This window comes from Triturus cristatus, chromosome 2_1 (genome assembly GCF_964204655.1).
Source record: "Triturus cristatus chromosome 2_1, aTriCri1.1, whole genome shotgun sequence".
NCBI lineage: Eukaryota > Metazoa > Chordata > Amphibia > Caudata > Salamandridae > Triturus > Triturus cristatus.
Window position 1 is genome coordinate 766,414,215 of NC_140581.1, and position 17,177 is coordinate 766,431,391.

At 45.1% G+C, this 17,177-nt stretch overlaps 1 protein-coding gene across 1 annotated transcript in view; it reads left to right on the forward strand.

Moving 5' to 3' along the window:
- Positions 1–16,481, forward strand: part of SLC12A2 (solute carrier family 12 member 2) — a 345,212-nt gene extending 328,731 nt beyond the window's left edge. The window contains exons 26-27 of the mRNA XM_085632709.1: positions 9,017–9,084; positions 13,994–16,481. Coding sequence (XP_085488835.1) covers positions 9,017–9,084; positions 13,994–14,129 — 204 coding nt within the window. The 3' untranslated portion in view covers positions 14,130–16,481. The remainder of the gene's footprint in view (positions 1–9,016; positions 9,085–13,993) is intronic.
- The last annotated feature ends 696 nt before the right edge of the window (positions 16,482–17,177 follow it).

Below are 17,177 nucleotides of genomic sequence, written 5' to 3' on the forward strand. Positions count from 1 at the left end.
AGACAACAAGAAAGTGCAAGCATCCGAGCCCAACACCAGATGGCGATCTAATGCTAAGTGTGTGGATCTGCAGTTCTACATGCCAAGAACAGATGCATACTGGTAAGTAGCATTTTTCCTTCCTAGGTGGAAGTCTGTAAAGAAACAGGAGGTTACAGGAAGAAGATGGTGTAGGATTGCATCTGGTGAAAAGGGCCTCGCAACCTTGTTTGGAGACCTCGTCGGCTTTAGTGTTATGTAATGTTTGCCTGAACACAACTGCTCGACCACCTCCTCTTTTTCCTATACAATTTTGTGTGATAGTTTGATAGCCTAGAGGAATGCATGAAGCTTACTTATGGCACTTGGCACAGTTTGCTACATCAACCTTGTTATTCACTTATAGGAAGTTGATTTGGAAGGATCACTTTTGTTTTTTTCTTTTTCAACATGAACAATAAGTAATGGAAGGCATACTTGAATTAATTTTACCATGGGCAGTAGTCGGTTGAGCTGCTTTCTAGACTGTTTTTCACTCACTGTGCCACACTAGGAGACATGCCATGTGCAAAGCAGTCTTTATCCTGCTCAATTAGCAACTGTCCAACCTCATCTGCTAGGCCAGGTCTTCACCAGAGGTGAACATAAGCAACTTCAGACTGGTTTTGGCCTACTTGGCTCTTGTGAGGTATCCCTTAAATCCTGTGACAGTGAGCAGGAGGCCCATGACTGAAATATCAGTTGCACTTTGAGTGCTTACTGCAGCAAACAAGTGATAAAGGGGATGTTTGAATTAAACTGTCTTAGCAGACTTCCTTGCCAGTTTCTTGAACCATACTTCTTCGCTTGCTATGTCACTCAAGACCAAAAACTGGACTTTATTTCAGTCCATAGCAATTACCACTGGCTAGGAATAATTAAAAAAACCCACCTTCACTTTTATTTCTTGTTCAACAGTTTGCTTTGACTAGGTTTGCCTCGGTGGTAAATCATTTAACTTGTGCCACGTTGCTTCTCACTCCCCCAAGTAGTTTTTATGTTTTTGGAACCTTTTATGTACCAGGTAACAGTTTGTCTGGTTGGTGACCGCTGCCAATAACTGACCTAGAAAGACTGAGCTAGATTGAATACAAGAAAAATGCCTAAGGATCAACTGACAAGACTGCGATTATTGCTGCTGGGGGTAGAGTGGAATTATGAGGGATTCACATTTTGGCTTAGTAGATGGCCATTCTCAACTGGTAAAGACTGTCAAATCTGTGGTCCAATGTTAGTAAAGTTCTTTCACCACAGTCAGATTTCAGAAGTTTAACTGACCTGTTTTCATTACCTAAAACAGTTTACCAACTATTTCTTGCCTCAAATTGGCAGTTTGAATGTTCAGTAATTCCAGTGTTAAACTGGAGCATATGATTATGCAAGTCTGTGTGCCTTGGGCTCTCCAAAGTCTTCCTGAACCTCCTTTTATATAGTTTAAAATGCTGCTGTTTGATTGGCTTCAGAAGTTGTAACTAAGCAACTCCAGGTTTGATGTCACTGCCGGTTGTGAAAAGATCTGTTTATGGACATGAAAAGATTGTGGTAGAATTTACACAAAGCAGCACACAACTTTTCAAAAGTGTGTGCCACTGTCAGGCTGATTTTCCTATTGCCTAAAAGCATTGTGGTAAATGCAGTCTTTGCATCTTTCATGCACTTTTTTAGACTTAATTTAATAGTAAACTGATCAAACTGCTTTTGTAGCGGTTTTAATGCTGAGCTTTGCATGCAAGTTCCATGTAAAGCTCCCCTCCCAAATCTTGCAGGCATGCACAGCGCACTCAATCATCAATCATAGGCATTTATAAAGCGCACTACTCACCCGGAGTGTCTCAAGGCGCTAGGGGGGGGGGGTCCGCTACTGCTCGAACAGCCAGGTCTTGAGCTTCTTCCTGAAGGAGAGGTGGTCTTGGGTCAGGCGTAGGTCGGTGGGGAGGGCGTTCCAAGTCTTGGCGGCCAGGTGGGAGAAGGATCTTCCTCCTGTTGTCGCTCTGTGGATGCGGGGGACGGCTGCGAGGGCGTGACTGGTCGAGCGGAGGTGGCGTTTGGGAGCGTATAAGTTGAGGCGGCTGTTGAGGTAGGTCGGGCCTTGGTTGTGTAGGGCTTTGTGTGCGTGGGTGAGGAGCCGGAAGGTGATTCTTTTGTTGATCGGGAGCCAGTGCAGGTCTCTCAGGTGTCTGGAGATGTGAGTTCGTCTGGGGACGTCGAGGATGAGTCTCGCCGAGGCGTTCTGGATCCGCTGGAGTCTCTTCTGGAGCTTGGCGGTGGTACCGGCGTAGAGGGCGTTGCCGTAGTCCAGTCGACTGGTGACGAGGGCCTGGGTGACCGTTTTCCTGGTCTCGGTGGGGATCCACCGGAAGATCTTACGTAGCATGCGCAGGATGTTGAAACAGGACGAGGAGACGGCGTTGACTTGTCTGGTCATGGAGAGGGAGGAGTCCAGGATGAAGCCCAGGTTGCGTGCGTGGTCTATCTGTTTGGGTGCGTTGCCCAGGGCGGGGGGCCACCAGGAGTCGTCCCAGGCGGAGGGTGAGGAGCCCAGGATGAGGACTTCCGTCTTGTCTGTGTTCAGTTTCAGGCGGCTGGTCGTCATCCACTCGGCCACGTTTTTCATCCCTTCGTGCAGGTTGGCTCTGGCGGTGGCGGGGTCGTTGGTCAGGGAGAGGATCAGCTGGGTGACATCGGCGTAGGAGATGATGTTCAGGTTATGTTGGCGTGCGATGGCCGCAAGGGGGCTCATGTAGACATTGAAGAGGGTGGGGCTGAGCGAGGAGCCCTGAGGGACGCCGCAGATGACTTCCGTGGCTTCTGATCTGAACGGGGGCAGGCGGACTCTGTGTCCTTCCGGTGAGGAAGGAGATGATCCATTCCAGTGCCTTCTCCTCGATCCCGACGTTGCTGAGGCGCTGCACTAGGGTGCGGTGGCACAGTGTCGAAGGCCGCGGAGAGGTCCAGGAGGATGAGGGCCGCTGTTTCTCCGTTGTCCAGCAGGGTTCGGATGTCGTCGGTGGCGGCGATGAGGGCGGTCTCGGTGCTGTGGTTGGCCCGGAAGCCTGACTGGGAAGGGTCGAGGGAACCAGTCGTCTCGAGGAAGGCTGCCAGTTGCTGGTTGATGGTCTTCTCGATGACTTTGGCTGGAAACGGGAGGAGCGAGATGGGGCGGTAGTTCTTGAGCTCGGTGGGGTCCGCCGTTGGTTTCTTTAGTAGAGCGCTGAGTTCGGCGTGCTTCCAGCTCTCAGGGAAGGTGGCGGTGTCGAGGGAGGTGTTGATGATGTCCCGCAGGTGGGGTGCGATGACAGCGTCGGCCTTGTTGAAGATGTGGTGATGGCAGGGGTCGGTTGGGGATCCGGAGTGGATGGAGTTCATCGTGCTGATGGTGTCTTCGAGGTTGATCGGTGTCCAGGCGTTGAGGGTGGTGGTGGGGGGGCGTTGGTTTGGTCGTGGGGAGCGTTGGTTGTGTTCTGAAGCTGTTGTGTATGTCAGCGATCTTGTTGTGGAAGTAGGAGGCGAGGGAGTTGCAGAGGTCTTGCGATGGGGTGATGTCGTTGGTTCCGGCGTTGGGGTTGGAGAGCTCTCTGACGATGTTGAAGAGTTCCTTGCTGTTGTGTGCGTTGTTGTCCAGCCGGTCCTTGAATGCTGTTTTCTTGGTGGCGTGGATCAGTTGATGGTGCATTCGGGTGGCGAGCTTGAGGGTAGTCATGTTGTCCGGCGTTGGGTCTCTTCTCCAGGCTTTCTCGAGGGCTCGGCAGTTCTTCTTGGAGCTCTTGAGTTCGTCGGTGAACCACGGGGCCTTCTTGCTTCCGGGTCTGCTGGGTGGGGTCCTCAGAGGGGCGAGCTCGTCCGCGCAGGTGGAGATCCATTTCGTGAGGTTGTCGGCGGCTTGGCTGGGGTTCGGTGAGCTGGCGGGAGGGTGCTGGCTCAGGGATGCGGTGAGTTGTTCGGCTGTGATCTTGTTCCATCTTCTTCGTGCAGCCTGTTGCTGGTGGTGGTGGACCGTGGTTCTTTTGAAGGTGAAGTGGATGCAGCTGTGGTCCGTCCAGTGGAGTCCTGTGGCGTGGCTGAAGGAGATGTCTTTGATGGACGAGAAGACGGCGTCGAGTGTGTGTCCGGCGAGGTGGGTGGGGGTGGTCATCAGCTGCTTGAGTCCGAGGGTGGCGAGGTTGTCAAGCAGGGTGGTGGTGTTGCGGTTGTTGTTGTTCTCCAGGTGGAAGTTGATGTCCCCGAGGAGGATGTAGTCGGCAGAGGGGAGGGCGTGCGGGCTGATGAAGTCGGCGATGTCTTCGCTGAATTGAGTGCGTGGTCCCGGGGGTCGGTAGATCAGGGTGCCTCTGAGGGTGGTCTTGGGGTCGGTGTGGATCTGGAAGTGCAGGTGTTCGGCGGTTGTCAGGGTGTTGTCGGCGTTGGTCGAGATACGGATGGTGTCCCTGTGGATGATGGCGATGCCTCCTCCAGTCTGGTTGTCGCGGTCTCTCCGGATGATCTTGTAGCCCTCTGGGATGGCGATGGCGATGTCGGGCGCTGAGGAGTCGTTCATCCAGGTTTCCGTGAGGAAGGCAACGTCGGGAGCTGTGGTGTCGAGGAGGTTCCAGAGTTGAACGGCGTGTCTGTGGACGGAAGCGGGTGTTGAGCAGGATGCACTTGAGGTGGTTGCTGCTGGTGTTCGGCTTGGCGGGTGCTGGTGTGGGGCGGGTCCGGATGCAGGTGAACTTGCAGGTGCGGCAGCTGAAGGGTCCGTGGGTGCGTCTCGGAGTGGCTCGGTAGCACCCGGGGGTTCGGCCGGTGTTGAGTGCGTTGAGGGTGGCGGCATCGTACGTCCGGCGGGTGGGGTGGCCTCTGCGGGGGCCAGGGGTTCTGGCGCTGGGTGCGGTTCAGGCGCAGACGGGCTTACCTTTGGCGCACCTTCGGCGCTCATTCGGTGCTCCCGCTGCGCGCGTCTGCTGCGCGGTCGCTCTGTGGGCGTCATAAGAGGGGAGCCGGGAGGGAGGGTCTGCGGGGAGGCGGGGAGCGCGGGATCCAATCGGCGGGCGGGGTCTCGTGGGAAGCGGCGGGAACCTGGGGGCTCGGTGGCGGCTGGGGCGGCGCTCGGCGGCCCTGTGGCGGCTGGGGCGGCGCTCGGCGGCCCTGTGGTGGCTCAGGCAGCAGGAGGCCCAGCAGGTGAGGAGCAGGCGGGAGGAGTGGGGGCGACCAGGCCGAGGGCACAGTGGTCACACCTGGGGCAGAGGAGAGGGTCCCCTTAAGAGGGGAGCCGGGAGGGAGGGTCTGCGGGGAGCGCGGGATCCAATCGGCGGGTGGGGGGGCGGGGTCTCGTGGGAAGCGGCAGGAACCTGGGGGCTCGGTGGCGGCTGGGGCGGCGCTCGGCGGCTCTGTGGTGGCGCAGGCGGCAGCAGGAGGCCCAGCAGGTGAGGAGCAGGCGGGAGGAGTGGGGGCGACCAGGCCGAGGGCACAGTGGTCACACCTGGGGCAGAGGAGAGGGTCCCCTTAAGAGGGGAGCCGGGAGGGAGGGTCTGCGGGGAGGCGGGGAGCGCGGAGCGCGGGATCCAATCGGCGGGCGGGGTCTCGTGGGGGCCCTGTGGCGGCTGGGGCGGCGCTCGGCGGCCCTGTGGCGGCTGGGGCGGCGCTCGGCGGCCCTGTGGTGGCTCAGGCGGCAGCAGGAGGCCCAGCAGGTGAGGAGCAGGCGGGAGGAGTGGGGGCGACCAGGCCGAGGGCACAGTGATCGCAACTGGGGCAGAGGAGAGGGTCCCCTTAAGAGGGGAGCCGGGACGGAGGGTCGGCGGGGAGCGCGGGATCCAATCGGCGGGCGGGCACTACCACCAATTCCCTTTTTTCCACTGAATTGTGTTACTAAGGACCCATTTCTCACATTCAGTAAATTCTTTTATTAGGGTAGTCTTATGATCTGTCTTTTTGCCTTAGTTTACCTGTCCCTGTTCTATGGCTACCAGAAATGTTTTTTGGCGTCTTTCACCTTCACTAGGACCCAGTGTAGAAGCGGTTCTGCCACGGATGCACTAGTTAAGGAAATAGATCTGCTGAGAAGACGTGGTCTCTTTCTCACCAAGTGGAGACCTGATAGGATTGACCTTGTAGCCATTGAAGTCTCCAGGTATTGAGAATCCTTCAGTAGCTGAAAAGGCTGACCAAGCCATTTCTAAGGCCTGGCACACCTATTATTCTCCCTGTCCTGCTGCCCCCTAGCACCAGTTCATCTGCATCTCCTAGTTTTGCCAGTAGGACTGTAAGTAGCAGTTGAGGCTCAAGGTACTCAGTCTCTCAATAAACCCTGTTAGCTAGAGGCCACCCTTGGTGGTGCCATACGCTGATCATAGTGAACACGGATTTGCACCCACCCAAGTATTTCTCAAAGCATACATAATCACTTGAATCTTCATCCATCGATCTTTGCCGGCGAGTCCGCCACTGAAGCTGCTGCTAGTTATCAAGGCCCATTTCCTGATGCAGACTTTCTTTTGAAAAGTCACAATTAAAACAACTGCCTCAAAATATCTGTTCAATAATATCAGCTACCCAAAGACATTCTTATTATTGTCTTGAGAAACCACTTGCTCAGTCTAGCGTGGTTGGGTCTTCCCTAAGTGGCACGGTTGCAATTTTCTACATGGATAAGAATGAAAAATGTTTAAGTAATATGAAATAAACTTTACCAAACTGAAGGTTTCGTGCTCTTACTAATGCCAGTGACCTCACAGCAAAATACAGCTTACACTGCTGGCATGGTCATTCTTGCTGTGCTATCAAAGTCTGCAAGCTTTCTGCTTGAAACTTCGTCGCACACCAGTGCCAGACTGCTGTGTTCATCAAAGTTGGATCATTATCACTTTAGTCCCTAATAGCATACATTGGATGACCATAGAAGCAAGAGCCTAATTCAAATTGGCTTGTCTGGATTGCAAAGCAGTTATACTTAACTTCTGAATAAGCTTTATCTGCCCAACCTTCTCACTCGCTCACATGGCTAAAGAGGGCTCAGAAGCAGGAGTTCTTAGTTCATTGTATCAAGATTCAGTAGAGTCAAAGCTCAAATCAAGGAGCCACAGATCATTTCTGGAACTCGCTTCCTCTTGATTGAGAACCATACCTTTTAAATACACCTTTCCAGTGCATAAAAGGCAACCTTTTCTGTCTATACCTGAAATAACAATAGTGCGTTACCCATTACTTGAGTGATTCTTGAGCTATCTGTCGCAGAGGACTACGTATCTGTTTATTCTAATTCTTTGTATTGTAATTTGTAGCTCATTGGTCTATCCTAAAACGTACTAATAATTTAGTGGTCCAAGGGGTCAACATACAACTGTTAAATTAGAGTTGTTCATTGCGGGCAGACTTTGAAAATGTGGGGAAACTGAATACCACCATGCCTCGAAGCATAAGTTACCATCCCACATTTAGTCTTTTTGTAGACACCTTTGTTCACTGCAGTGCTGACCAAGATGCTGGAGGCAATAGGCATATCTCTTGCCTCAGGGGAGGTCAGGGTGAATGTCCCACAAGCTGACGACTACTTTATGGATGCTCAAATGTAAGCCAAGCAGAGCTGAAGCTCAGTCAGTTGGCTTTGCCTTGCCTTCAATGGCTTTCCACCAACATAGTATATACATAGTGCATAGCGGGCAGTTTCAGTAACATCTGCTTTCACCAATTGATTGATTATTTTCTTTTATTTTGTAGTGCTCCGAAAGTGTTGCTGATCCTTTTTGAGACTCCTTGACATTCCACATTCCTTGTCCAACCAGGAGTTTAAGGACTTCCTCAGAAGCTATCTGGTTGAGTTCCTCTAGGAATAGAACTGATGCTTCTGTCCTACTCAGAGGTTTTACCATTTGATATCAGCCGATAGCTTACCCAGATACCATTATTTGTTTAGTAAACATTACATGTTGGATGCATGAAATTAAGCTGCTTTAGGTTGCTCTGTGCCACAGCATTTTGTGTGGTAATCAGCCGTTTACTCTTCTACTTCTTCTGAAAGCAGGAAAGAGATGTGGCCTAGTGGTTAGAGCTGCTGACTTTGGAACCTCATGACTTAGTCTCAGATCACTGAACCAGGCTGAGCATCACGTGATTCTGGGATATCACTTAATCTCAGTGTGCCTAAAAATGTAATGTTTGAAATGTATTTGTGTGATCCTCACTTGATGTGTACATTATCAAAGATGGTCTTCCACTGCTGAAGGTAAGTAACTCTGTCCTCTGGCACTGGTCAGAAAAATATCCATGTCCATTCCACCATGACAAAGTAGTTAATAAGTGCAGTTACAGTTAAGCGATAATAGCTCACTAATTAGGATCCTGTGCACCTAGGTAATATGTGCCTAACCATTTGCTTCCCAGATGTCCTGTGCTGAAGCCAGCATCTTTCACCTGCCTCTGCAGTGCCATCATTTTCTTTCTAGTTGTTAGCGTTCTGCACCTCATTCTTAATGCTAAAGTGTTAATCTTTGCGTGAGACCCAGCAACAAAAGTGAGGATGTCCGGTGTCGTGATGTGGCATCTTTATTTGCGAACCTCTAAACATTATGTGAGTAAGGACAGTGCTACCTGTGCTTTTTAGCCATTTATCCTCTAGCTAGATCACATTGTGATGCCTTACACCCAAGAAGACAATGAATTTTTTCTGTTTATTTCCATGTTGGCTGAAAGGGTACAACGTTTAATAATTTATGTAACCACAGCAGGTGCTATAAAATAGGTTATTTTGCCAGTAATGTTTGCTATATACTGTACACTAAACATTCTAATAATTGTACACAGAGAAGACGAATGTAAATATTTTGCCTTTTAGAGCGCCTTCAGGTTTTTTTGTGCATTGATGGAATAGTTGCGTTTGTAAATAATGTTATTTCCTAGCAGTCTTCGTGAAGTGCTGCATGATATGTGTTACTGTTTTTCCTGAGATGTGGGGTTTGCAACTAAACTGTCGATTAGGCCAGGTTACACTTGAATAATTCTTACAAAGATCTTTGTCTTTCTTTTGCAGACCAACCGTCAAATCAGATTAAACGAACTGCTAAAGGAGCATTCAAGTACCGCCAATATTATAGTCATGTGAGTTGGCAAATTTCTTGCAGAGCTATTTGTTTTACAGTACTTGACATATTCTCAATTTGTTTACACAGCATTTAATGCCTGTTGAGGAGTTTCTCTGGGCGCATGATTCTCTATAGTAGGGAGAGCTGCCGATTGATGCTTTTCACAAGCACATTGATCGAGAGTATCCAGAGGTCTGGGTCAAATGTCTCCTAGGTAGCTAACATTCAAAGCCTTGAAAGGTGGTGCTCCTATATTGTCAAGTTGTTTGAATGACAGGTGAATTCCTGTACTCTTATGCAGACTTCTGTTGTGGTTTCTGTCAGGCAATGGAAACTAATTATGAAAAATGCTAGATCACTGTAGGTGGAAAATATTGGCATGATTTCTCTGTTTTTCTAGTAGAAAGAGAATTTGAGCATTGTCCACATATATTTGGAGGTTCAGGTGATACTGGGTAGTTCTGAGCCAACTGTCACTTGAAGCTGTTAAAGAACAGGATTGAAAGGGATGACCCCTGGAGTGGCTTTTTCTTAGATGAAGATTCCATTGATCCAATTCACACATGTTCTCAGGTTGCCAAGCCCCTATTACACACAGCCTTTGCCCTGTACTGAACCCTTCATGCATAGCGGACTTCTCTTGGGCAATGACTCACCCATGCATAGGAAAGTACCTACTTCAAACAGTCTTTGCCCTGTGCATAGCCAGTCTACGGAAGGACCACTCCCTATAGACACACAAGGCACCATGTGTGGTGGCCGAACTAGTCAGAGCCGTCACCATGTGTCAAGCACTTTGGAGGTAGCTGATTCTCTTGTGAACAATTAGGCATGCATTTGTGAGAAAGTACCTGGTGCGTACACAACGTCTCATGCAGACCCCACTTCCTCCAGATATTAAATTCAAAGTCCCTAGGAGACTAAACACTTAATACTTACCTTAGCCCTATAGCAACGCTTTTACAGATTGCATACCTCTTGTGGACATGTCTGCCTGACATTCTTGATAATCGACTGGCCTTCCATTTTCCACAATGCGCATCATGCCCAAGTGAGCAATGGATTGCAATCATTACATAAAACATAATGTAAATGTCTTTTTCTTAGTTTGACTCCATCCAGATAAACCAATATATATCAATCATAACATCTGTTTGAAACCTCGGCTTAACCAATAAGCACGGGCAATTGCTCATTCATATTTAATCCTGCCAGATTTCTGCTGTTTAATTCCAAATTATCTTATAATTCCATTCTGCGTAGCATCTTCTTGTGGTCCCCTACTCGACTAATTTTCATTATCTTTTCAATTCTAAATAACAAATCAGCATCATAGACTGACTTTCTTGATAGTCCATGAAATGTCTAACAACCGGAAAGCTTAAATCAACATTTTTATGGCCCTCTGATGTTGCAGAATTTTCTTACACACTCAAAGTTTTTGCTCTTATGTTTCTGATCATGGACATTCCAAATTGTACACCGTCTCAGGAACACGCAATGCATTCATGTTTCTATGTTTGCGGTCGGAAATTCAGAACTGGACTGATTACTCACTTTACATGATCCAGTTCATGGACCTCTGATAAGAATATCAGAATGTGTTGAAGTAATTTGTTAGCTTAATTGTGCTCCTTATTCCTTTGTGGCGCCGACACTGCAAGGTGGATGTAACCACCATTATTAAGGAATATGCCAGCTGACCTATGTAAAGGGCTGTGGCATATGGCTATGTGGAAGGCCTGAACCCAGGCCCCGCTACACCCAAAGCACCCGAGCAGGGCCTCTACACAGCCACCACCTCACCAAAACCTGATGTTCAAACTGCTATGATCAGTCTCTGGACACAGGGCATTGCCCATCTCCATGTTATAGAAGGAATGTCTAAAGTTTAATTCCCCTAGCCCCCAAAATAATTAAAAGATAAATCAAAGCTTTTCTGACACATCCCTTTACCCCATCACATCCTCTTGAAAGAGCTGCAGGAAACTTGAGATACCACAAGTAAGCTATACTTAAGGGCCTTATTCACACAGGTAAACTTACACTTTTAGTGTAAGTTTATGTTTTTTTTTTTTTTGCTGGTCACTAACTTAGAGTGTAGAGTGACGTGTATTATCTTTGACTGCAGAGAACTCCACAAATAAAGACTTGGGCACTCTCTGCAAAGATACTACACGTAAAACTACCCTCTTAGTTTGCAAATAGCAAAAGAAATAGTAAACTTACACCAGGAGTGTAAGTTTACCTTTGTGAATAACCCCCCTAAGTATCTAACCAGTGGAGATTTGTTGAACTGTGCCGAAGTTATCAACGCAAACACCTTTTTGAGACCTGATCCCACGTTTTATGGTATCTTTTTTTTAATCAAGCTCCCTTTGCTGTAGCTGCAACACTTTTTTTCCCCTCTGAGAACTAACATGAGGGGCTTTAGTACATTTTGTGACACCCTGAACCCTGCTCCCTCTTTGCCGTTTCTCCTTTCAACTACTTTAAACTCCATTTACTTTACGTTTTATCAAATAAGGGGCAATGTTGAAAAAAAAAGAAAAACAAAAAAAAAGTAATGCATTCCCTATGAGGAGTAAGGTGTAGGTGTAACTACAGCTTCAGTCGCTGACATGACTGTGTAAAGTGCATCCTCATATTAAACTTACTGCTCACAAAACGCGTGGGCCTTTGCCTTGTGCTCTTCTGCGTTACTGTCTCTTCAGCTTACATTCTCCTGCCCATTAAGTAACTTGGAGAGCTAGTTAAAACAGGTATCCTAAACCTAGCTCATTTGAGTTGTATTATTCAATGTACAGATCTCAGATTTTCTTCACTATCTCTGATCTCCTCTTTGACATAGATGTGAAACTTTGCGTATTTGCCAACTTTGAGATTTCCTTAATCAATGCATGCTTTTTTGTGCGTGACATAATTCTACATTTTGCCACCTCAAGTGCTGATGTGATTCGGAACACAGCTTGTGGAGATTGTCCAGCAAGATGGGCTGTTAACCAATATTAACCTGGAATTATCTTTGAGATTCAGGGCTTTGAAGAAATTAATCCATGTCACTACCTACCCCACAAAACAAGACCTGTCTCCCAGTATATTTTCAGATTCACATAAATCTCTTGACCCCTGCAGCTTAGGACTCATTCAGTCATGGGCAGCTTATACTTGTCTGAATCTAGTAAACTGTATCGATATTAAGTTTTCTGTGGATCCAATATTGTTCATGTTAACATGCATTTCAAGCAGATCCAATTGTAGCCCTAGCCAATATTCCTAAGCAATGGACATTCCCTTGGTGATCAAGAATCCGAGTCTCTGCACTTTTCAAACTAGGTCTTGTCAGCATTTATAAAGAACAGTTTCCTTTTGGATTGTGTGTTTCTCACATTGCCTGAATGCATGGCATCATGAATTTCTCCACTTCAAATATATAGTCACTTGTCTGGCAAGATTCCAAGGATCTTACTGAGCTTTAAGTAGTTCTAAAAGTCAGACCTTGATAGCTAAAATAGTTTAATAAAAGTGACAGATTCCCATTTTAGGATGTTGTTGTGTTTATTCCGATAGTGGTTATTCGATATGTGGCAGAAATTCTCGCGGTAAATAAAATCTTATAGCTTAATAGGATTTGATTGACCAATTCACATACCACTCTTCAACCAGGACATGATTCCAGTATTAGTTCAGTGGGAAGAATGTTTTCATTAATCCCTTTAGACTAGTAGATATGCTGTTTGTGCATGCATGCTTATTCTCAAAAGGTTCCATGCATTGTACTTGTGCTTCTCTGCGTTCACTAATGCAGCACTTTGGCAAGTTACCTCAATCTGGATTTAGGCATGCATATTTTTATTGATTTAAGGTCATAGTTCTTTTTAATTAAGTTAAGAAAGCCACTGATTAAATACTGAAGTCGGTAAATCTAGACTGAACCTGTGATTTATTTTCATAACCCGTTTTAGATGTCCACAGGTGGCTCCAGTGAGACTTTGTAGATTTACTTTTGTGAATTGTTTTAGATCTTTCTATGTGGAAGAAATAGGAGTTACGTTTCTTGGTTGGCGATGTCTATCTGTGTTTTTTAGTTGCCTGATTTGCCTCCAGGGTTATTGCCGGGTTTTGACATGATTTCTTGTACAGTCGGTTAATGCACTAAGTTAAGATAGAGGAAAATGAACCTACTTAAGTTTGTGTGAACATCTGCCTTGCTAAATCGGGTTGCTTGTTTGTCATTTTCTCCTAGCAGATGGAATAGTCCATATGGTGTAGGAGTGCTTAGTGTATAATTGTTTTGCCTAATCTTGCTATATTCTTACAAAGAAGGGTCTGTGGCTGATAGGCAACCTAGAGGGGCACTGGTTTGGCAGCTAATCGTTGCTGAGCATTGGGAGGGTGGCTAGTGCCAACAAATGGATGTTGAATGTTTGGTACATAGGTATGGATTTACATCATAGCAGCCCCTTGGTGTTCAGTGACTCATTGTGAGTTTGTAAGCTAGCAGGTTTGCATGGGTACAGAAGTTTGATGAACCATAATTAGATTTGAGAGTATATTTCTGAACCACATAACATTTTACAAACGTGTGATGCTTCAGTAAATGCTAGTGCCACCATCCAATAATCCTACCAAGTGGTCATGCCCTTAGCAGTGTAGTTTAGACTTGCACTTTTTAGGCCAATGGATTTATTTAAACAGAATGTCCCTGACTTGTCCAATCTAATCCATGAGGCTTTAGTAGTGGCTGAAATAGCCATATCTGGACGAGCAACCTACCCGCTGCTGGTGTTTGATTTACTCTGTGGTAGTCTTATTGGAACAGCGGTATTTGTTTACATTCAGACCTTGTTGTTGCTGTTTAAATAGTTACAAAATTGTGTGTCCCTTAGTAAAATCATGTACTTTTTTTTGTATTTTTGTTCTAGGAGTTTACCAGTTGCACGAAAAGGAGCAGTGTCAAGTGCACTGTATATGGCCTGGATAGATGCTCTCTCTAGAGACCTCCCACCCATTCTTCTTGTCCGTGGAAATCATCAAAGCGTGCTTACCTTCTACTCCTAGTGCAATGTGCATCCGAAAGTCCTTGTTAAGATGGTACTTTAGTGGCAAAAGCAGAACGTAGCCGCTACAAACACTTGCTTCGCAGGACAGCTGTGACTTTTCTTACACTCTTCAACGGACTTAAAGCACACAAGGAAAAGTCACTGGATCCCGGAGTTTTTGAAATCTTCAGTTTTACAATTGTTTCTTTACAAGTGAAATATTGGCTTCATGTTGGAGATTCCTTGTGGTAACTGAAGTGCAAAAAACAAGTTATTCTTTGCTACTTGAATAGCAGCAATAAGTGTGTTTTATTTTTGACCAGTGAAAGAATTATAGATTTATAAAAGCCTTTTAGCCTTGAGGTGCCTTCTGAAATTAACCAAATTTCATTCATACACCTTATTTTATAAAACTTGTATAGAATAAGAAAACTGCCTTCTTAGACGTTAGATTAGTTTACTTAGTTTCTAGTCTCTTCCATGTTATGATAAAAACAAAATGCTGCTTTTCCGTCTTCCATTAAGCTAGTTTTTTCTGATGTTTCATTGTGTTTTACATGTTATTTTTTGAGATGTTTGTTAAGTAAAAACAGCAAAGTTAAACATTGGGACAGGTCAGCTATTTCAATAAAAAACAGAATTTATCCAAGTGTTTGAACTTTTAGTTTTGTATTATTTAACGGTACTTATTTTGCACAATGGAGCAGTGTCTACAAACCTCCGACATTTTCTGAAGCGATCTTTTATAAATAAGAAAAACTACTCCAGTCTTGTCCACCTAGTTGTAGGTTGACATCTGGTCTGCTGGCTCAGTGGTAACATATGCAGCATCCCTGATTTATATTTATTTGTTTTTTTCCTCCTGAAAGAGCTTGAACCATCTTCATCAAGTTTGGTTTTATTACCGTAAATCAATAAAAAGCATGGTAGTAGGAATTGGCAAAGGCAACTGCCACCTTGTGGTCGGCAGTGCACCAGGTTCTACCTTTAAATGCCTGTGTGACCTTATTGGACATCAATCACAATTAATGTCTATGTTCGTTTTGAACACATTTCGTGTGTGACAGGTTTTGTTATGCTCTATGTGCAGTTGATTAATTGTATCAAGTGCTTACTCAGGTTGGGCCCTTTGGAAACTGTACACTTCATTCATGTTACCAATCTCGAAGTGTAACTGCCAGTTGTCTATTATGTTTTATCTAATAACTGTTAGTTGCTTTTTTTAAGAAGACTACAAATCCCACGCAAGGGCACTACATGCAACAGCCTTAATGTATTGTAGATGCTTCTTTATGTTTAGTTGTACAGTGAGGAAAACCTCAAATGATTCATGTTTTTCTACTGTTTCACGTTTTAAAGATACCTAAGAAACTAATTACAGATTTGATCAAATCTGATAATAAGCTTACCATTCTGTTGCAAGATGTTGTTTTTTTTTCTTTTGGAAGATCGAAAAATGTTAATTGCATCATACTTGTGTCTTGAGTTGTATTTAATTCACCAAATGTGATGGTAAAACAGATTTTGCTGCTTCTGGTGCCCACACATTTGAATGTAAATTCCGTGCAAGTGGTCAATGAAGCACAACCGAGTACGGCTGTGTTACAGGTGACTGAGGGATACAGAGAAAAATGTTCACCGGTATAGAATTGAAGCTATTTCTGCAATGAACAGGTATGAACTGCAAAAATGTAATTACGCAATTCAAACCCATGCTTACCTGGCAATCTATTCAGCGTTTTGCACATTTTGCAGTGACAAGTGAAGGATCCTTGGAAGCACCACAGTGGTCTTGTATTCAGAGAATATTGATTCCAAGTAATGAAATGCAATGTTAATATGGGTGGTGTGTGAGACATAAACTTAGTGCTGCTATCTTAATAGAATTGCACCGGTACGTTTTCCTTACATTTTGCCCATTGAAGGACGCATTGAACTTTAACGCAGAAACCGAATAAAGTGTGTGCGTACGCGTGTAAATAAAGGTTTGCAAACATGTAGAAAATATATACAAACTAAATATGCATACATTTATATGGGGAGTAGTTTGTGACTAGCCTGTAATATAGAATGATTTTCACTTGTGAAATGCAAATGCTTCATTAACTATAAGCCAAGTCTACAATTTCAAGCCTCTGTTGTCTTATTGTTCAAACAGTCAATTGTTACCAATTCAAGAGTGCTGTAGTCTTAAATTCCATTCCCACATTATGCAGAGTTCTGATCATTTTTGCGCCAGTTGTTATATTACAGTTGCTTTGAAGATTTAAAGTAAACAGTTGTTAATTGATATTTGGGCACAATATTGTCATTGCTTTTTTTTGGATAAAGAAGGAACCAAATATCAGAATAAATTGATTATTTATATTTATTTTTCTTTTACTGAGTTATTTTGTTGTGTTTACACGTGTTCGAGTGGGCTGCATTTTTCTAACATTACCTTTGATTTCAAATGTAAAGTTTCAGGTGTGGGTGGATAAGGCTAATAATACACATTGTTGATGTTGTACTATACATTTTAAATATACTTTTTAAATTATTTCCTTTTTATTATTGCACAGTTAATGATAGTCACATTTTCGTATACTATTTGTTCTGCAGCTATAAAGGTGTTATTTACATGCTTATCTAAGGGTTGAATTTTATCCAGAAATGTGATTTGCATTTAATGCCAGCCAAGCATAATATCATTTCATAGTACCTTATGTTTTAATTAATAGGATTCCCTGGTAGCTGGGTTCATAAACTCTATTTTACAATGTATTCTTTTACTTTTTTTTGTTTTACTTGTAGCATGTACATTTTGGTTTCTCTTCTGCTGATAAATGATTTGAAGGCACTGATTTTACTGTTGCATTGTGATGGATACTTCTGACCATAGATTCCTCTCCTTTCGAATATCCTAGATTATCCCTATGTGCCAGACTGTATCCAAAGCATTTTTCTGCAGTGCTCCTGTAGTCTTTGGGACACCTTATCGGTCTGCGGTGACTCCGCACCACTATTGAAGTGATGGAGAAGAGCCATATATAAGCCTCACCTCTGCACGCCAACATTTTTTTTTTTT